Here is a 21549-nt window from a genome sequence, read left to right as displayed (position 1 = left end):
AGTTGGATGCTTAACCGACTGAGCCACCCGGGCGCCCCACAGTTTTCTTTTTCTTTAAAAAAAAAAAAAAGAAAGAAATTTACATCCAACTTCAGCTCAAGTTATGATCTCACAGTTCATGAGTTTGAGGCCCACGTCGGGCTCTGTGCTGACAGCTCAGAGCCTGGAGCCTGCTTCGGATTCTGGGTCTCCCTTTCTCTCTGCCCCTCCCCTGCTCACGCTCTGCCTCTCTCTCTCTCTCTCTTTGAGAGAGAACTGAGTGAGGGAAGGGCAAAGAGAGGGAGACCCAGAATCTGAAGTAAGCTCCAGGCTCTGAGCTGTCGGCACAGAGCCCGCGTTGAACTCAGGAACCGTGAGATCATGACCTGAGCCAAAGTCGGACGTTTAAATTGACCGAGCCACACAGGCACCCCCACCCACAACTGTTTTCAATGAAAGCTTTCACATGAGCCCACCGGTCACCGGAGCTGGGGTCCCCCACCCCTGTAACACAACATCAGGGATTTGCTTCAGAACAACCGGAATGGGGGAGGGTGGTGGCAACGCAGAGGACAGCAGAACGGCCATGGGTTAAGATGGGTGGTGGAGATGGGATGCTCATTGTATCGTCCTTTCTCCTTTTTATGTACAATTGAGATTTTTAAATAATTTTTTAAAAATGAAGAAAAAAACTACCTCACGGGGCGGGGGGGCAGGGAGCAGTCACCCAAATGATTATAAAACTCCCTGGGGAGTTCTAAGCAGCATGCACGGCCTGGAACACCGTCCCGTGATTGCTGCCCGTCCTGCTGAAGGGCTCCCTGACCCAGGCTCTTCTGAGATGTCTATCGAAATAGTAAATTATGCAAACCCTGCCCCGACCCCATGAACTGAGGACTGAGATTAGCTTGATCAGTCTGTCACCTACATCACCTTTCCTACTTGAAGGATGCTAGGGGCAGAGACAGGAAGCCGGTTTTCCTGGTGGCCTCGTGTTACCACCTTACTGCTGATAAAACTGTATGTTTTTTTTTTTTTTTTTAATGTCTATTTATTTGGAGAGAGACAGAGCACATGAGCGAGGGTGGGACAGAGAGAGTGGGGGCGGCGGGGAGAGAATCCCAAGCAGGCTCCACGCCATCAGCACAGAGCCCCATTTAGGGCTCGATCTCATGAACCACGAGATCATGACCTGAGCCGAGATCAAGAGTCTGATGCTCAACCCACTGAGTCCCCCAGGTGCCCGGTACAGCTTTTTTAGGAGCTGAAATGCCACACAGGCCCAGACCGGGTGCCATGGCCTTTGGGGGTTCTCTGGGGCCTTTCCATCTGTCACCACACCCATAAGTCTGAGGCTGAGCGCAAACACTTATGGAAGTCGCGTGAAGGTGAAGGCCACGGCTGTGTGAAAAGAAGGCACGTCCCCATGCTGGTCTAAGGCAGCATTTTTTTTCCAAATCCGAAGGCGCTAATTACCGTGTCATCAGATCCGATGAGTACTCCGCCCTAACTGGCCACCGGGGCCATTGTCTTCTGACACAGCCTGGCCAGGAGCCCTGTCATCTGCAGAAGCGAGTTCACGCCTTCTGCTATTTTCATGTGAGTGTATCCAATTTCCTGAAAAGCAAAGCAAATGTAAATCTGGTTAATACGTGAGGAGCGCTTTCTGTTTTTCTTAAACTTGAACTAATAGTTTACTTAAACTTGATGCAATGAACTCACACTCCCGCTGGGAAATAAACTCTCAGTCATAATGGGTTATATTTAAAGCTCGGTTTATTTGTTTCTAAGAGGATACTGAGATATTTCCTTGTAAGATACTATTAAGGGGGGAAAAAAAAGCCAGGCTTGGAGAAAATATTAAAATATTTATAGAACAAGCATCTGATAAAGGACTTGTAGCTAGAATATGTAAATAACTCTCAAAACTCAAGAACAAGAAAACGACCCAATTAAAAAAGTGGTAGACTTGAACAGATGCTTCCTTGAAGATGATGGAAGGCAGATCAAAACACGCAAAAGGACTGGACATCACCAGTTACTGGGAAATACACATTAAAGCTCCAACCAGATGCTACTACACACCTATTAGAACGGCTTTAGAAAATATCAACCGAACATCCTGAATGGCGGCCAGGCGGTGGATAATCTAGAACACTCACGCTGCTGGTAGAAATGCAAAATACCCCAGTCACTTTGGAGGTCATCTGGGCAGTTTCTTGAAAAGTTAAACATGCCCTTACCATGACAACAAGAGATCTCAGCTCCTGGGAAGTTACCTCACAAAAATAAAAATTTACATTCACCTTCCCACTAATTCATGCACACAAATGTTTACAGTGGCCTTATTTGGAGTCCCCAAAACCCAGACACCCAAATATCCTTCAACGGGGGAACATGCAAATGCAGTGCGTCCGTACCGTGGAGCACTGCTCAGCAATGAAAGGAATGACCCACCAACAGACTCAAAAGCGTGAACAAATCCTAAATGCATTAAGCAAAGTAGAAGCAGCCAGACTCAAAGGCTCCCTATAAATAAATAGGTAGGTAGATAAAGGGGGTAGGGGCACTTAGGTGGCTCAGTCATGATCCCAGGGTCCTGGGATTGAGCCCTGCATCAGGCTCTGCAATGAGTGTGGAGCCTGCTTGGGATTCTCTCTCTCCCCCCCATCTGCTCCCTTTCCGCTCACAGTCTCTCTCTCAAAAAAAAAAAAAGACTCCCTTCTACTTGATTCCATGTATAGGGCATTCTGGAAGATTCTGTCCCTGCAAAGAGGAAACACAGAAAATAGATCAATGGTTTCTGGATGCTGGAGGAGGAGCTGACTACAAAGGGGCACATGCATTTGGGAGGCAGGGAATCCCAGAGCTGTGGGATGAACACTTTTGTCAAGAGAAGGCACCCAGGAGGCTCACTGTGCTCTATGTAAATTATACCTCAGTTACCCTGACCTTAAGGATAAATGGAAACAAATCATTCTTGAATGAAGAGCCACCCTAAGGAACCTTAGGTCGCTGGCTGGCGGGACAGGCTTCAACCATCTCCTGGACCCCTGCCTCTGCCGTGGTTGAGACCTTCGCTGCGCACCTTCCAGGGCCAGGCCCATGAATGAGACGAAGAGACCAGGGCTTGGCCCATGTCCCCGGGAGAGTCCTCTCACTGACCTTGATGAACTCCAGCTTCAAGTACTCTGCCATCTGGAAGGTTTTACACACTCGGAAAATGTTGCCAATGATGTCCTCCGGTGAATAGCCGAGATGCCACAGGTGAGCAAGGATCTGGGCAGAGGAGACAAGGTGGGGACAAGGGTACCGGGGCCGGGGGGGTCGGGGGGAGGGAGATGAGAGGCTGAAGCGACACCAGTCTCTGGCAGCGACTCAGGGGAGGCAGGTGGGCTATGCCCTCTGGTTTGCCCAGGGGTCAGTAGTTTCCCAGCAGGTAGAGAGGATGGCACAAATGTTTTCTTGCTTATTTATTCACATTAGGCTCCGAGCTCGATGTGGGGCCTGCACTAGGCACCTAAGATGAAGAGCTGCGTGCTCTATCGACAGAGCCAGGCAGGCGCCCCAATATCACAAACGTTTGAAAATGCTCTGCATGATCTACTACAAGGGCCTGGTACCATCTTTACCCAAGGCTCCTGAAGGCTGGTTAATCTTCGCAGCGGCTCCTGGGGAAGGAGGCAGAACCATGTCTGCCTTGTGCTCAGGAGCTGCCAGGCACAGGGTGCGCCCCCTGCAGGCCTGGCCCCACCAAACCTCCACTGAGGCAGAGCCCTCCTAGCCTCCTGCCCTCTCAAGGCCCCAGTTCCAAGCCCGCCCAGGCCACGGGGTCTGGGGTCACTTGTTTTACTTTGGTGGCATCCTGGGGTGGACGCAGGGGGTAGGGAAGCTCTGTGTTCATAAATCTGAAGGCTGCCTTCAGGCCATGTGTTGGGGTATCCGCCCAGGTATTCCCCCTTACCCTCCGGGTTCACGGTATGTCTGGCCCCGCCCTAAACCCAGTCCACCTCTGGCCTAGTTTGCTGGCAGTGGAGTGTGGGGGACCTCCCAGGATCGGGCCTATGGCCTGAGGGTCACCGGCACCCTTAAGATGTCCCTGGAATCTGTACATGGGACTGGGCTCCATCATGAGCCTAGAAGCCCCCGGTCCTGCCTCTCCCGGATGACCAGGGTCCGCTGGGTCCCAGGAAGCCATTCCCACCCTCCTCAGGCAGGGCGGGAGGATGAAGTCTCCCTCCTGCATACAGACGGCTTCACTGAAACGTAAGGAGTTGGGCTGGTCTTTCCTCAGGTCTCGGGTGGACAGAGTCCCCTTGTGGGGGATATAATTATTGTACAAAGGTGGGATTCTGAGTCACGGGTTGAGTGCTTGGCAACAGTGTGATTTAGAGCAAGGAACTGAGTCTCCCAGAACGAGTTTTCTTCTCTGACATGTACCCAACTCCTAGCCTCATTCTAAGAATTAAGTGGAGGGTGTGCCCGGGTGGCTCAGTCAGTTAAGCATCTGACTTCGGCTCAGGTCATGATCACACGGTTCATGAGTTTGAGCCCTGCGTTGGGTGAGCATGAGCCCCACTTTTCTCTCTCTCTACCCCTCATTCACACCCTCTCTCTCAAAACAAAAACAAAAACGGTGGAACAACACATGTGAAGTCCCTAGCGCAGAGTGGCCCCCCCACCCCCAGTTGGGAAGAGGGCATGAGGCCAACCTTGTAGGCTTCATCGATGTTGGCGTTCACGCAGTGCTGGATCATCTCCTTCACCAGCAAGGGGTGGGGCTCGTCGCAGACCTGGGCAAACCGGAAATGAAGGCCCGTGGGGCTGAGGGGGCCCAGCTGGGGAGGAGCCCCGACAGACCAACTGCAGGGCCACCAGCGTGACCAACCCCCCAGCTGCCTTTCCTCCTCGAATTCTCTGGCAAACACAGCCAGGTTTGGGAACGTCAGTGAGGAAGGGCTTCTGACACCGCGTACAGACTTCCCAGGCAGAAGCTGAGCGGACAGGGGCTGACAAGAATCTTCTGTCTCACTGGAAGCCATCAGCCACACACCTCAGGTCACATGGGTCTGCCCAGAACCACTCAGAATCCACCGAAGAGCCGGGAGGCCTCGTGGGCCAACCTGCCACCCGGAGTAGGAACAGGCTTTCCCAGGAGAGGGCCCCTCGCTTCAGAGTGTGGGAGTGAAGAGGAGCCTCTGGGGGGTGGGGGTGGGGTGCGGGTGTCCCTGACTCTGGGGCCGCCCCCCGCCCCTGCCTCCACTGGCCCGGAGGCCCCACTCCACCCTCCCACTCAGGACCCACACTAACAGCTTCTAATGACAGCCTTCTGCCTCTGGGATGGTCCTGCGCCACCCCAGGGTGTGTCTGCCCAGCTCAGGTCACTTCCCTCAGAAATCGAGCTTTCCAGAGCCCTCAAACGTCTGCTCCCAGAGGAGCCGGGGCCTAAACTATCTAGAGGAGACTGGGCAAGTTCCCAGAGTGTCCTTGAAAAACGCATTCACCACAGGGGGCTCAACAGGCTTTCAACATGGCTTTCTTAACCCGCAGACTTGATAAGGTCCAAATACACCGAGAGCTCTCCCCTCTCTTATTTGGGGGAAAACCGGCCTCCAAAGTGGCATGCAGACCCCAGGCTGTCAAGATGGAGTAGCCAGCTTTCAAAAGTATCCCTCTGTGGACGTAGGAGAGTGGCAGTGTCTGGCCCTGGGCTGGGGGGTGCGGAGGGTGTGGGCTCAGCGCTTGCCCTCCGTCCTCCTGCACTAGCGGAGCCGTCTGATCTGGGGGCGCACGGCGGAAGCCTGTGTCCTCGGCCATCAGGTGCGGAGAACCTCTGTGTGCAGGGCCACACGAGGACCCTCAGGGTGACCCTGGGGGTGGGTGAGCGACCGCGTCCGACACTCCCAGACTCTGCGCAGAGCAGGGGGTCCCCAGCACAGGCACCACCGCCATGGGCGACACTGCTCTGCAGAACCCCCTGGGGGCTCCTGTACCTTGAACACGTTCTCACTGTTGATGAAGCCGAATCCTGAGAAAGTCGACTGCAAGTTGTTCAGCGCCTGCGGAAGAGCGACGACGTGGGCGGAGATTTGCAGTCCTGCCTCCCCCCTGCCCCCCCCACTTCAAGGATCTTCCCTCCTTCAGCCCCAGGCCCCAGTGGTGTGTGGGGTCCACATCCTGTCTGCGCAGCGGCCACTCCCTGCGTCCGCCCCCAGAATGAGGGGCAAGGAGCCCAGGGGGTGGCGGCGGTGGCACACACCTGCCTCATGTCTCCCTGGGCGGTGAAGATTATGGCTTCCAGGCCGTCATCTGTGTAGGGCACCTTCTCCTGCTCGAGCACGGTCATCAGCCGGGCCAGGATCTGGGCATCGCTCAGCTTCGTGTAGCGCAGGACCGCACAGCGGGACTGGATGGGCTCTGCACGGGACAGGAGGGTGAGGCTCTCTGCTGATGGCGGCGCGGTGGCACTGAGTGCGCGCGCGTCAGCCACGTGGCCACCACACTCCCCCCCCAACGCCCACCCCAGCCTGTGCTTTCTCCGCTCTGGGAAGAGGGCCAAGTTTCAAAGGATCAAGCAAGCAGTGGCAACAAGAGAGGCTCTCCCCAGCACGGTCCCCGGCGGCCTCTAGAAGGGAAAAGGACCCTCCAGCATAGAGACCTCCACGTGCCACAGCGTGCTGCCGAGTCAGGGCTGGGCGCTGGGTCACCATGTGTGCTGGGTGTCACCGCCCAGCCGGTGAGCACAGGACATCTGTGTGGCTTCTGTACGGGCTCCACAGGTGATTCTGACCATAGCCGGGGCAGAGAACCACCACAGAGACAGAGGCAGAACTCTGGAAGCTTCCCTGACATGAGATTTGGACGATGACAGCGGCTTCTCTACGACCCCCAGCCCCAATCCGGTTCCTCTGCCGTCTACACTCTGTGCTCACACACGCTCCTGTGAGCTGATACGTGCATCAAAAAAAAGCTGGGAGTCCTAAGAGCCAGTCCATTTCAACCTGTCTGGAAGCAGGAAGCTCCACAACGTAACCCTGATTACGTATTTGGTTTATCAGCACAGATAAGAGGAGCAATTAGTGCAGATCAGTTCATACTTAAAAGCAACTAGTAGGGGCGCCTGGGTGGTTTGGTGGGGCTGAGTGTGGACTCTTGATTTCCGCGTGAGGAGGCAGACCGATCTTGGGGAGGGGCAGCCAGGGCCCGGGCAGAGCAAGCTGATGGGCACGCTTCCCCAGAGGGGGCGGTTCCTGGTGACCGCAAAGCCCCGTGTGCAGCCTGAGCGCGTGCCAAGTGCTCAGAGTGCGCAGGAAGTGCAGGAGCATGCCCGCAGCAAGGCAGTGACCATGGCGCTGTGTGCAGCTTGAGATGTCACGTGTGCCTGCAATGGTGCAAGAGTCAGATGGGCCTGGGGTTCCAGTCCCAGCTCTTCTGCTGCCTTGTGACTTTGGGCAAACCATCCAACCTCTCTGAGCTCCAGTTTTCTCACTTCTAATACAGAGCTAATACTACCTTCACATAGAATTGTAGACGATTAAATAAAAAAGCTCATTCTTTTTTCATTAAATAAAAAAGCTCATTCATCAAGCTTTAAATAAAAAAAGCCCGGCCCATGGTAGGTGGTCAGAAAGCCCCTGCTGCTCTGTTGATGAAGGGCCAACCCAAGCACCACACGTGGGACCCAAGCCATACAGAGCTGAGCCTCACCTATGATTTTATCCGAAGCATTACAAGCAAGAGCAAAGCGAGTCGTTTTGGAGTAGATTTCCATGGTTCTCCTCAAGGCTTGCTGGGCTCCATCGGTCATACTGAGGAGAAAAACACATGGGCAGCTTACAACTGGGACCCAGGGCCCACGGGACATAAGTTCCTCCCCGGAGCCCCTGGGAGCCCTGGACTTCACACTGAGCATACTCAGCTTTTCTCCGGGACCCCTTGTGGGTCTCACACAGGCAGGGGGCACTCACCGCAGTGGGGTCTGAGGCAAACTACCTGAGCCAGGGCGGGGAAGGGCACAATGCGTGAAGGTGAAGGAGAGTGGGAAACACCGCCTTCCCATTACAGAATGAGTTAAGTCACAGGCATTAAAGGTACAGCACAGGGGCGCCTGGGTGGCTCAGTCGGTTAAGCGTCCGACTTGGGCTCAGATCATGATCTCGCGGTTTGTGGGTTCGAGCCCCGCATCAGGCTCTGTGCTGCCAGCCAGCTCAGAGCCCGGAGCCTGTTTCAGATTCTGTGTCTCCCTCTCTCTCTGTCCCTCCCCTGCTCACTCTGTCTCTCTCTCTCTCTCTCAAAAATAAATAAACATTAAAAATAAAATAAAATAAAATAATAAAATAAAATAAAATAAAATAAAGGTAAGGTTTAAAGCTCAAGCCACTATAAAACTGTTTTCTGAAGATGTGATAAGCCAGTCAGCCCCAGAAGTGCAAAGGTGAGAGCTTTCCCTCCCGAATAAATTAAGCCCGACAGGAGACAGAGAAATCAAGGTCATGTGCACTCAGCAAAGCATTCTACCTGTCTGCCTCATCGAGGATGATGATTTTGTGCCGCCCCTTGGGAAGGGTGACTTTCTGCTGGGCAAACATCTTGATTTTGTTCCTCACGACATCAATGCCCCTGAAACAACATGGCAGAACGGTATTGTCACCCTCAGAGACAAATCCGGGTACCTTCATGGGGACTTCCAACCGCCAGAACGCCACCAAGGAAACAATTTTAGTTTCTAGGTTTTGGGGGCAATTCTAACTTTTTATAAGGATCAACAGATCATTAATTTCATTCTTTCCTGGAGGTCTCCCAAAAGACAAATTTACTTACTTCTTCTTTTTTTTTTTTTGTTTTTATTTATTTCTGAGAGAGAGCAAAACAGCATGAGCAGGGGAGGGTCAGAGAGAGAGGGAGATACAGAATCCAAAACAGGCTCCAGGCTCTGAGCTAGCTGTTAGCACAGAGCCCAACGCGGGGCTCGAACCCACGAACCATGAGATCCTGACCTGAGCCAAAGTCAGACGTTCAACCGACTGAGCCACCCAGGCACCCCAGGGGGTTAATAAATCTAAAGTTGGAACTATTTCATAATTATGGACCATTTTCTCAAAATTATAAGCCACCAGAGTTTTCAAAAGTAGTGAGTCTGATGAATCAAGTGTGAGTAGAACAAGTAACGATAGGCTAGGACCTACTTGTATTTGACACCTGGACTCCGAATTTATAAAATGGATCAATCTCAGCTCATTTGTGACAAGAGATCAGTGGTGAGTCGTATTTGAAGAGCGTTGCCGGTTTCGAGGATATACGGATCTTCAGAATCAGCAAAGTATAGGGGCGCCTGGGTGGCTCAGTCGGTTAAGCGTCCAACTTCAGCTCAGGCCAAGATCTCACAGTTTATGAGTTAGAGCCCTGCACTGGGCTCTGTGCTGACAGCGCAGAAGCTGCTTCAGATCCCGTCTCCCTCTCTCTCTGCCCCGCCCTCAGTCATGCTCATGCTTGCTCACTCTCTCTCTCTAAATAAACATTAAAAAAAAAAACCCAGGAAAATATTAAAAAGGTCAGAACCATGTCCTCAAGGAATGGTTGAGGCAAAGGCAGCCTCTATAGACATTTTATTCAACAGTTCCTAATTTCGTAATCCTCTAGTATTTTTATTTAAAGAGTAAACACCATGGGGGCTCCTGGGTGGCTCAGTCAGTTAAGCTTCTGACCTCGGCTCGGGTCATATCTCGCAGTTCATGGGTTTGAGCCCTGCGTAAGGCTCTGTGCTGACAGCTCAGGGCCTGAAGCCTGCTTCGGATTCTGTATCTTCCTCTCTCTCTGCCCCTCTCCCGCTCCTGCTCTCTCTCTGTCTCAAATATAAGTAAACATAAAAAAAAAAGAGTAAACAGCACCTCATGCCCATCATGACGACTGCCCGCTGCCACCACCACCACCAAAAACAGAAGATAATGACCACTGGTGAAGATGTCGGGGAACTGGGCGCCACTGATGATGTGACTGCAAAGTGGCGCAGCTGCCATGGACACACGGTGTGGCGGGTCCTCAAAAAACTACACAGAGTGACCAAAAATAACCCTGTGATCCCATTTCTGAGCACAGATCCAAAATAGCTGAAACCGGTCTCAGTGAGCTGTCTGCCCACCCATGTTCACGGCAAAGCAACACAAGCAAAACACGGCGGGTCTTCCCACCCACGGTGGGGGGTGGGAGGGGGCACTGTTGGCTCCTCAAAGGGAAGGGCTTTCTGTCACCCATCCCGACAGGGACGATGCGTGAGGGCGTTCTGCTGAGCGACACAGGCCAGTTACAAAGAGACAAATACTAGAGGTTTCCACTTACAAGAGGTCCCTAGAGGAGTCAAATTCACAGGGACAGAATGCAGAATGATGGCTACCCGGTGCCAGGGGGGAGAAGGACGTTGACAGTCACTGTCGAATGGACAACCAGTTTCAGTTCCACACGGAAATGAGTTTGGGGGGATGGCTGCGTAACAGCATGAGTGCACTTGACACCGCTGAACGGTGTTCTAGAAACTTCTGAGGATGGGAGGAATCCAGCTGGCTCAGCGGGTAGAGCATGCGACTTGTAATTTCAAGCCCCATGTTGGGTGTGGAGACTACTTAGAAAAATAAAATAAAATCTTGAAGAGCCCATTTTGGATCTGTTGTCCTCCCCCGCTGCCCTTCCCTGGCTCACTGGCTCTCAAAAATAAACATTAGGGGCGCCTGGAAGGCTCAGTTGGTGAGGTATCTGACTTTGGCTCAGGTTATGATCTCGTGGTTCCTGAGTTCAAGCCCCATGTCAGGCTCTGTACTGACAGCTCGGAGCCTGGAGCCTGCTTCAGATTCTGGGTCTCCCTCTCTCTCTGACCCTCCCCTGCTCACGCTGTCTCTCTCTCTCTCTCTCCCTCAGAAATAAATAAAACGGGCACCTGGGTGGCTCAGTCAGTTAAGCATCTAACTTCGGCTCAGGTCACGATCTCGCAGTTTGTGGGTTTGAGCCCCGCATCGGGTTCTATGCTGGCAGCTCAGAGCCTGGAGCCTTTTTCAAATTCTGTGTCTCCCTCTCTCTGCCCCTCCCCTGCTCATGCTGTCTCTGTCCTCTCAAAAATAAATAAACTATAAAAAATATATAAATAAAACATTTAAAAACATTAAAAAATAAATATAATTTAAAAAATAATTTTGGGGCGCCTGGGTGTCTCAGTTGGTTCAGCGTCCGACTTCGGCTCAGGTCATGACCTCAGGGCTTGCGTGTTCAAGCCGTGTTGGGCTCTGTGCTGACAGCTCAGAGCAGAGCCTGGAGCCTGCTTCTGATTCTGTGTCTCCTTCTCTCTTTCTACTCCTCTCTCTTTGTGCTCTCTCTTTCAAAAATATATAAACATTAAAAGAAAAAGTTTCATTAGAAAAAAGACACAAATGGAGCACCTGGGTGGCTTAGCTGGTTAAGCGTCCGATTTGCCGGGCGCGGTGGTGTGAGCCTGTAGTCCCAGCTACTCGGGAGGCTGAGGCAGGAGGATCGCTCAAGCCCAGGAGTTCTGGGCTGTAGTGCACTATGCCGATCGGGTGTCCGCACTAAGTTCAGCATCAACATGGTAACCTCCCAGGAGCAGGGGGCCACCAGGTTGCCTAAGGAGGGGTGAACCGACCCAGGTCGGTAAAGTGTCCGACTTCAGCTCAGGTCATGATCTCAGGGTCTGTGGGCTCGAGCCCCACATCAGGCTCTGTGCTGACAGCTCAGAGCCCGGAGCCTGTTTCCGATTCTGTGTCTCCCCCTCCGTCTGCCTCTCCCCTGCTCATGCTCTGTCTTTCTCTGTCTCTCAATAATAATTAAATGTCCAAAAAAAAAAAAAAAAAACCCACCAAGTAGCAGTCCCTGGGTGGCTCAGTCAGTTGAATGTCGAATGTCCTACATCAGCTCAGGTCATGGTCTGATGAGCTCGAGCCCTGCATCCGGCTCTCTGCTGTCAGTGCAGAGCCTGCTTTGGATCCTCTGTCCCCTTCTCTCTGCCCAACCCTGCTCATAACCTCTCTCTTTCTCAAAAATAAAAACATTACAAAAGAGAAAAAATGACAAGCAGTTCAAGTGCTTATGATGCCATGTCTACAGACAAGAGACCCTCGCCTTGTTCACCTGAGGATCAAAGAAAAACACAAAGCTGGCAAGACAAACTCTAGGTACAACATAGACCTGCAGACAGGCGGTTTCTACGGCAACGCAAAACCTCAAACACTTGCCCCCCTTCAGGCGGTCCTAACTCCCAGGCGTACCTGTCATTTGAGGCGTTGAGCTCCAAGACTGCGTCCTTGAACGCCGGGCCCAGCAGGGCTCGTGCCAAACACAGGATGCTCGTTGTTTTGCCCGTTCCTGGGGGGCCCTAGGAGGAGATGGAGAGGGCTTCAAGCTGACAGAATGAACTCGCCTTAGCTCTCGAGTTACTGTCTCCTGCCGTTGCGCTCGCCTCCCCGCTCAAACCTCCACCCCAAATCAACACAGCCACCAACCTGGACGCCTGGAGCGGACACTTCCCTGCCAAGGGGGACGGCTAGGGCTCTGGCAGCCTCTCTGACCGGAAGCTCTGTGCACTTCAGCTCTTGGAGGGAGAGGGAGACTCTAAGACATATGACAGGCCCAGGCCCGAGTACTTACAGCAATGATGATATTGGGCACATTCCCTTCTTTTGCGAAGACCTGCAGAAAGAGAGGTGCATCAGAATGGACTGACCTGCAGACTCAAGGCACCAGGCGTCCCCGGCCACACAGGCGGGTGGAGTAGCGCGGCCACCAATTTCTCCAGGCAGATGCCCCACAGAGCTCTCACCTCTACAGAGTCCGAACCAAACTCCTCACTCCCCGCTACACCTGAGACCCTACTCGGGCTTCCCCTTGTGTGGACGGTCAGCGTCGCCAATCCTATTGCCCATGCGAGGAAGCTGGAGGCCGTGGGGCCCCTGCCTCACAACTGCCTCAGTTAGAGGCCTGGCCGTTCTCTCTCCTTTTTTTTTTTAAATGTTTTATTTATTTCTGGGAGAGAGAGAGAGACAGCGTGAGCAGGGGAGGGTCAGAGAGAGAGGGAGTCACAGACTGAAACAGGCTCCAGGCTCTGAACTGGCAGCCAGCACAGAGCCCGACGTGGGGCTCAAACCCACGAACCGCGAGATCATGACCCAAGCGAAAGTCGGACGCTTAACCGACTAAGCCACCCAGGCGCCCCTCTCTCCTTTATATCAGGTCCATTTCCTTCTCTTCAGCCACGCTGCCACACCCTTTGCCCATCACCACCTCTCTCCCAGATCGCTTTTAACTGGTCCCCACTCCCCATGCATCTTTCCCTACTGCAGCCACAACCAATTTCCCAATTTTCTAGAACACACATCTATTAAAACCTTTGCACATGACTGGAGCCATCGGAGGGCCCCTCATTGCTCTCACCGTGAAGCCCAAACTCTTCAGCAGGGCTCATGAGGCCCCACCCCCCCCACCGGCTCATTTCTCATCCTCCCCCCCCCCCCCCGCCACAGTACACACACTCTACGTCCGGCCTGGTCACTCTGTGGGCTCCATGGGCCAGCAGCATCAGCATCCCCTCCCGGGAGCCTGTTAGAAATGCAGATTCCCTGGCCCCACTCCAGACCTCCTGGCTCATGATCTGCATTTCTAACAAGATTCCCAGGCAATTCCTGCACCCAGTGATGTCTGGAAGGCACTACTCTCTCTGTGTTCCAATCAGGTGGCATCCCCCCTACCCCCGAACAAGCTAGGCCCTCTCACCTCTGGGCCTTTGCACGTGCCATTGCTGCCACTCTCCCTACCTCCGCCCCCCGCTCCCCACGTCTCGCTAACTCTCACTTACGTAGCTTTGCCGTCCCTCGTTCCATTTGAGAATCAAGCTACTGTGAGCAGGCGTGCCCCCCGAGGTGTTTCCACAGCACCCTGTCCCTCCTCTGGCAGGGCGCTCGTCACATTACCAGTTGACTTTAGCCCCCGTGAGAATAAATCCCACCCAGGCAAGGGTCGTGTCTATCCTTTCGACCATCGTATCAACAGCTCCTAACTCTGGACCACATCTGGCGCACAAGAGATACTCAAATGTTTGTAGGATGAGTAAATGTGTAAAATAAATACATATCTCGGTGGCTGGTAAAGTCAAAGTCCCAATTACTGCCAGGACTCCGTCTGTCAGGTCTCAAATAGCTGGGCTTCTAGATTCTTCCCGAAGACCTCTAGAGTGAGGATTTTAAAGTGTGCTCCATGGTGAACAATTCTGCTTGTTCCTGCTCCTCTCGTCCTGAAGCCAGCTGTCCTGTCACTTAGTCCCCCCAGGCAGGGGTTGGCAAACTACAGTAAAGGGGTGCTGGGGGAGGAGGGGGTCATCTGGCCTGAAGCCTATTTTTATAAGCCCCCTAGCTAAGAACAGTTTCTATGTGTTTAAAGGATTGTTTTAACAAGCTTTTCTTAAAATGTTTATTCATTTTTGAGAGGGACAGAGACCGAGCATGAGTGGGGGAGGGAGAGAGAGGGAGACACAGAATGTGAAGCAGGCTCCAGGCTCTGAGCTGTCAGCACAGAGCCGGACGTGGGGCTTGAACCCATGAATGGTAAAATCATGACCTGAGCTGAAGGTGGAGGCTCAACCAATTGAGCCACCCAGGTGCCCTTAACGGATTGTTTTAAAAAATTAAGAATATTGAGGCACCTGAGTGGCTCAGTCAGTTATGCATTTGACTCTTGATCTCAGCTCAGGCCATGATCTCATGGTTCATGAGATCAAGCCCCAGGTTGGGCTCTGCGCTGACAGCAAGGAGTTTGCTTGCGATTCTCTCTGCCCCTCCTCCACTTGTGCTATCTCTCTCTCTCTCTCTCTCTCAAAATGAATAAACATTAAAAAAATTTTAGGGGGGGGCGCCTGGGTGGCTCAGTTGAGCGACCGACTTCAGCTCAGGTCATGATCCTGCAGTTCACGGGTTCGGGACCCACGTCGGGCTCTGTGCTGACAGCTCAGAGCCTGGAGCCTGTTTCGGATTCTGTGTCTCCCTCTCTCTGCCCCTCCCCTGTTCATGCTCTGTCTCTCAATAATAAATAAATGTAAAAAAAAAAATTTTTTTTAATTTTAGGGGTTCTTGGGTGACTCAGTTGGTTAAGTGTCTGACTTTGGCTCAGGTCATGATCTCATGGCTCATGAGTTCAAGCTCCAAGTTGGGCTCTGTGCTGACAGCTCAGAGCCTGGAACCTGCCTCGGATTTTGTGTCTCTGTCTTTCTGCCCCTCCTCTGCTTGTGCACAGTACATTCTCTCTCTCGAAAATAAACATTAAAATATTTTTTTAAATTTTAATAACAAAAAATTAAAAATTAAGATACTAGACAAAGACCTTATGTGGATTGCAAAGACTAAGATATCTACCTTTTATCTTTCATAGCTTTTACAGAAAAAGTTGGCCATCCCTGTGCTAGAACAATACAGAACAAGTCAGAGAAATCCTCTCCAATAAGCCAGCCCTTTAACCATGTGAACTTATCCACCATGGCTTCTAGTCTTCTCCAGACCATCTCTCCATCCCTTAATTCTTCTGGACTCCTGGCTTGTCCCGCCCCTCACTATCTTGGCCATCTTCCTCCAGATGCCTTGAGCCACGATAATGTGACAGAAGATCATCTCAAAAAAAAAAAAAAAATCACTCACCTCCAGCCTGCTCACGGTGTCTTCATTCCCGACAATTTCATTCAGCTTTACTGGCCTGTATTTTTCAACCCTGTTTTTAAGAAAACACATAGAGATCTTGAGAGGACTATTTTCCCAACGCCCCAAAGAAAGAATTAGAGGGCTATCCTGAGAGCTCCGTCTGAAGGTTATAAACATTCAGCTTACATATACGAAATGTTGCAGGCTTTAAATTTCAAGAGGCATCTAAGAGCCATTTGAAAGGTTAAGTGCACAAGGATTGTACACTGAAGGCTTCAGACCCGCTGCGGCAGAGAAACACCTGTTGTTGCTGGACAAGGGCCAGCGCGGGCCATCTGGAATGATGCGGCAGTGCAGCGGCACAGTCGGCCATCACAACGGAGTCACAAAGAATGAGGCGCCGACATCTGATCTGACAGACGCGGGTGCAGCCAAGCCCCCTTCTCATCCCTCACCTGCCAGTTTCTGCAGCCTTGCGGCAGGTGCACAGCAGGGCTGGCTAGACAGAAACCGCAGGCCGGTCCTGTGATCTTGTGTGACGTGGACAGGCTGATGGCTCACTCAGACCCCTACTTCTCTCTCTCTTTTTTTTTTTTTTTTAATGTTTTTGTTTATTTTTTGAGACAGAGCATGGGCAGGGGAGGGGCAGAGAGAGAGAGGGAGACACAGAATCCAAAGCAGGCTCCAGGCTCCGAGCTGTCAGCACAGAGCCCAAGGTGGGGCTTGAACCCATGGACCACGAGATCATGACCTGAGCCACAGTCGGACGCTCAACCGATGGAGCCCCCCAGGCGCCCCACTACTTCTCTCCTTTTAAATTAATAAGTGATGTTACGAGGACTCTCTCGAGCTCTGAGAACAGACATGGTAGGAGATCTGCAATGATGTGCCCATCAGCCCTTCCTCGGCCCTTCATTATCCTCTCTGATTGGCCCTCGGCCTGCATCATCTCCAGGAGCAGCTTCATGCCAAGAAGCAGTTTGTCACAAGGTACAGTCAATAAAGCGCTCTCCTCCAAGACTAGCAGATGGGGTGCACTTGTTCCTCCTCATTTCTTGTTCATACTCAGCCCTTTCCAGGTGCCAAGCACTGTGTAAGGAGTTCAAGAGCTTTAGGTTCTTTAAGTTTATTTTGAGAGCGAGAAAGCAGTGTGTGTGGTGTGGGGGGCAGAGAGAGGGAATCCCAAGCAGGCTCCATGCTGTCAGTGCAGAGCCCAGCTCGAGGATTGATCTCACGACTGAGCCACCCAGGTGTCCCAGGAGTTTAAGATCTTAAGGGGAGAAAAATGGAAGGTACAGAAACAAGCAAGACGTTGTCCTTGCTCTAAAGGCCTTTCTTATCAGCAAGTATATACAGCTTAGCGGATCCCACTACAGTGCTAAACTGGTTTTATAAAGCAAGGGCTGGGGTACTTGGGTGGCTCAGTCAGTTGAGCGTCTGACTTTGGTTCAGGTCATGATCTCAAGGTTCGTGAGTTCAAGCCCTGCATCAGGCTCACTGCTGTCAGCACACAGCCCTCTTCAGATCCTCTGTCCCCCTCTCTCTGCCCTTTGCCCACTTGCGCTCTCTCAAAAAGAAATAAAACATTAAAAAGCTTTCTCTACATTGCCATACGGCTCACTCCCTGAATTCCAGTCTTTGCTGAAATATCATCTCTTCAAAGGCCTTCCCTGACCACCAGACCCACTTACCCCATGCCACGTGTCACCAGCAAATATACCCCATGCCTACTTGTCTATTCTTTACTCTTTCCTTATCCGATGGGAGCTCATGACAGTAGAGTGTAATTTGTACAATGAAATATCCTAAGCATCCAGTGTTGTGCATAAAAAATGTAACTCAAGCCACATATGTAATTTTACACTTTCTAGCAGCCACCTTAAAAAAGGTAAAAAGGGGCGCCCGGGTGGCTCAGTTGGTTGGACATGTGACTCCCATTTCAGCTCAGGTCATGGTCCTAGGGTCATGGGATGGAGCCCTATGTGGAGCCCTGCATTGGGCACTGTACTAAGAGAGGAGCCTGCTTGAGATTCCTTCTCTCTTTCTCTCTGCCCCTCTCCACTACACTCTCTCTCTCTTAATTAAAAAAAAAAAAATTAAGGTAAAAAGAAAACGGGCAAAATTAATTTTACTAATAATTTATTGAACCTAGGGGGTGCCTGGGTGGCTCAGGCGGTTAAGCATCGGACTTTGGTTCAGGTCATGATCCCACATTTCATGGGTTCGAGCCCCATGTTGGGCTCTGTGCTGACAGCTGAGAGCCTGGAGCCTGCTTCGGATTCTGTGTCTACCTCTCTGTCTTCCCCTTACCCACCTATGCGCTCTCTCTCTCAAAAATGAACAATAAAAAATTAAAAAATAATAATTTATTGAACTTAATATATTCGAAAGATTATTATTACATATAGTCGATGTGACAATTATTGAGTTTTAAAATACTAAGTCCATTGGGCGCCTGGGTGGCTTAGTTGGTTAAGCGTCCGACTTTCACTTAGGTCATGATCTCGCGGTTCATGGGTTCGAGCTCCGCGTCGGGCTCTGTGCTGACTGCCAGCTCAGAACCTGGAGCCTGCTTCAGATTCTGTTTCTCCCTCTCTCTCTGACCCTCCCCTGCTCACGTTGCTTCTCTCTCTCTCAGAAATAAATAAAACATTAAATAAAATAAAATAAAATAAAATACTAAGTCCTGGGGGCACCTAGGTGGCTCAGTTGGTTGAGCGTCTGACTTCAGCCCAGGCCATAATCTCATGATTCGTGAGTTCAAGCCCCGCGTCAGGCTCTGTGCTGACAGCTCAGAGCCTGGAGCCTGCTTTGGATTCTGTGTCTCCCTCTGTCTCTCTTCTTCCCCTGCTCATGCTCTGTTGCTCTTTCTCTCAAAAATAAATAAACATTAAAAAATAAAAAAATACTAAGTTCTGGAAATCCAGTGTATTTTGTACATTTACAGCCCATATCAATTCGGACCAGCCTCACTTCCAGGGCTCCCAATAGACTCAAATGGCTAGTGGCTGGGGGATTGGCAGGACAGCTGTGGACAGTCCGGTGGGCTGTACTGCACTCTTGCTCTGGTCAAGATTGGGGGGTGGGGCGCTGGAAGGATGGGCACACACAGAGGAAGGAGACTAAACCATTGCCACAAGCACAGGGAGTCGGGCCGGAGCGGATCGTCCATACCACACCTGTGCCCGAGAGGTGGCTTCCTCTGTCACTAGCTCCTCTTAGCTACTCAGGATGCACCTTGTGCACGCAACCCCAAGTCCCGAACCTGCCACCGACATCAGAGTAGCCCCAGGCACAGCGCCCGGCGCTGAGTAGGTGGTCACGGGGGCGGCTATTATCACAGAGGACCGAGACCCCCCCTTCCAGACTTCAGACAGGCTGCTCTTAAGCCAGGTGGGGTCAACGAAGCGCATCCCTCGCTCTCTCCAAATACTAATGTACTCGACGCTGCCCCGGGGCCTCCTGCGCCGCTAAGAAGCCCCTGGAACCATCTCCAGCCCCTGGACCCCCGCCCGGGGCGCGGCCCGCCCACTCGCCCACCCACACGTCCAGAGCACCCATCTTGTATGGCCCGGACCCTCACCACGGCAGCTCGTAGTGGCTGGAGCTGCCTGCGGTCTTCACGGAGGCGGGGGCAGGGTCCTGGACCCCCAGCTCCCCGGCGCCACTGCAGCTGTCCTGCACCTCCATTCTCCCGCCGCCTCTTCCCGCGCCCGAGGCCCCGCCCCGTGACGCCATCACGCAAGCCCCGCCCGTAGCACGCCGTGAGGACGCCGGTCGCCCGCGGAAGCCTTGGGCCAGCCCCTTTCGCGCCTGCGCAGAGAGCACCAGCGTGGCCGAGGTTAGCGTGGGCGTCGGTTGCTAGAGGCCGCGGTTGCTAGGGGAGGCCTGGCTTCCAGCCTGCTAGTGAGAGGAAGGCGAGACCCGACCGCATCGACTTCCGAGAAGGCAGGTCGCTCCAGGAAGGGACGTTCGGCGGTTTTTGTCTTTGTGTGATTGGTCTGGGAGGCCCTGACAGCGCGGCTGGTCTGGAGCCGCGGCTTGGGCAGGCCTGGGGGGTGGGAACATCCCGCCTCCGCTCAGACGTGGGTTTGACGGCGGACACGCACAGGGACTGAACGTCTGGGCGGTGTCATCTGGCACCTGACTGTGCCCAGCTGTCCTGATCGCTCAGGTGTCCCAGTGGAAACGGCAGCTCCCATAGGGTGCGCTCCTGCGCCCTGGAACTTGGCGCTTGCGATCCAGTGTTGCACGGTGGAACAGAGGAAGGAACTGTCCCTCTGTAGGATGTGGCTCAGTTTCATTCCGGAAAACTAGTACTCCATATTCATGAGTACTTTGAGCATTGTTTTGGGCTCGTTTTCTGCCTACTGAACTAACTACTCTTTCCTCGCATAGCCCAAATGTCATAATAAGGGCGCATAATAAATAAAAATAATGCACAATGACTGTCATTTACGATGCTCTTACTAGACACTAGACCCGAGGTGGATACTCCTAATTATCCACAGAAACAGGCCTTGAGAGTGATAGAAACATTTGTCCGATATCATTGAGGTTGTAAGTGGTGGAGCCAAGATTCATTCCCCGCTGTGCTGCCAAAACAATTCATATAACATTCGATTGTATTGCACTTAGCATACTACTGCATCCTAATTTGGGGAGGAAAATTGGCTTCCATGTCCGCATTGAAGGTAAGAATTGGGACCCATTTCTCTCTCCCTAGCACCCAGCACAAGCCCAGGCGCCCTGTGAATGTTCAATTTGAGTGTGTGTTTAATGAACTGTGGGGATCCATGTTTCCAGAACAGTTTGGTCAGCTGTGAGGTTGCTTTCACCGGAGAATGGATCAAAACCCTATGGCTCTTTCCCTTCCATCCCGAACTAAAATCTCTGTATATTATAGGTAGAAGACCTTGTTTTCCAGGTGATGGATTCGTCATTCAAATAAACACGGGGCTCCCAAATCTATATCGCATGGGATTGTGTTCTATTTTTATCCTTATCTCTCAGTTTTCTTTCCCCAATTGCAGAAGTTTATTGGGGAAGACAGTGTTGGTGTTGTGTTCATTTTTCATGTGTAAATTCTGTGCTTGATCTTTCTAACCTGAGTGGTCAGCTCCTGGAGGACAGGTGCCTGCTCCCTGATTCCTGGTGCCTTCCCTTGCACCCAGTAGACATGGAGTTCATGTCCGCTAATTGTTCACTCGAATTCTGCAGGCAGGCTAGCAAGGTCAAAGCAGTGGGGACAATCTACAATCGTGTCCTACAAGGTGGATGAGAACACGTGATTTCTCATTCTGTTTAAGTTATTGCCAGTTGGGCAGGAACCTCAAATGATTCCCGATTCTGAAGCATGATGATAATTACAAAGTCTCCAGGTTCAGGACTTTTCTTGTGTTTTTCTTTTTCCCTTTTATATGATTTGGTGGGGGGGAGGGGAGGGGGGAAGCTTGAAGTTGGCTCTTCCATTCTCCCTTAAACCAAGAGAGCCATCTTGTGTGTTTTCAAGATCACTATTCACAGATCCTTTATTTCTCTGGAGAAGATACACATTTTCCTGAAATATAAACTTTTCTTGAAATGTCTCTTTCATCGTTTTCCCTTAGGATTGTTCCCATGTGGTAATATTAATATTATCATATACACACCCTCCTTCTACCACAGACATACACAGCTTAAAAACAAAACATTTCTGGGGTGCCGGGGTGGCCCTGTCGGTTGAGCATCTGACTCTTGATTTTAGCTCGGGTCATGGTCTCATGGTTTGTGGGTTCAAGCTCCATGTCTGGCTCTGCGCTGACTGTCTGGAGCCTGCTTGGGATTCTCTCTCTCCCCCTCTCTCTTTGTCCCTCCCCTACTCATACTGTGTGTCTCTCTCAAAATAAATTAA

At 51.9% G+C, this 21549-nt stretch overlaps 1 protein-coding gene across 1 annotated transcript; it reads right to left on the bottom strand.

The window, feature by feature from the left end:
• Window positions 1-1147: 1147 nt before the first annotated feature.
• On the bottom strand, window positions 1148-19689 carry RFC2 (replication factor C subunit 2). Its single transcript, XM_039255229.1, has 11 exons — window positions 19240-19689; window positions 15657-15726; window positions 12625-12666; window positions 12246-12352; window positions 8497-8598; window positions 7687-7787; window positions 6239-6396; window positions 5973-6038; window positions 4692-4772; window positions 3145-3258; window positions 1148-1596 (listed from the first exon to the last, which is right to left on the bottom strand). Exons 1-11 carry the CDS (start codon window positions 19392-19394, stop codon window positions 1486-1488), a joined length of 1107 nt encoding a protein of 368 aa, XP_039111160.1. The 5' UTR covers window positions 19395-19689; the 3' UTR covers window positions 1148-1485.
• Between the last annotated feature and the right edge of the window lie 1860 nt (window positions 19690-21549).

Source organism: Hyaena hyaena, unplaced genomic scaffold (genome assembly GCF_003009895.1).
Source record: "Hyaena hyaena isolate Hyena2069 unplaced genomic scaffold, ASM300989v1 scaffold_514, whole genome shotgun sequence".
NCBI classification, from domain to species: domain Eukaryota; kingdom Metazoa; phylum Chordata; class Mammalia; order Carnivora; family Hyaenidae; genus Hyaena; species Hyaena hyaena.
Note: the sequence above shows the minus strand (reverse complement) of the source record. Positions and strands in the feature narration are given on the sequence as shown.

What these genes read in the sequence shown, in the direction of transcription:
- RFC2 (XM_039255229.1), bottom strand. Translation starts at nt 19,394, where the DNA reads ATGGCGTCACGGGGCGGGGCCTCGGGCGCGGGAAGAGGCGGCGGGAGA. An exon ending in CTCAACGCCTCAAATGACAG is followed by an intron (nt 8,599 to 12,245) that starts GTACGCCTGGGA and finishes ATGTTGTTTCAG; the next exon opens with GGGCATTGATGTCGTGAGGA. An exon ending in ACAGTGAGAACGTGTTCAAG is followed by an intron (nt 4,773 to 5,972) that starts GTACAGGAGCCC and finishes CGGTTTGCCCAG; the next exon opens with GTCTGCGACGAGCCCCACCC.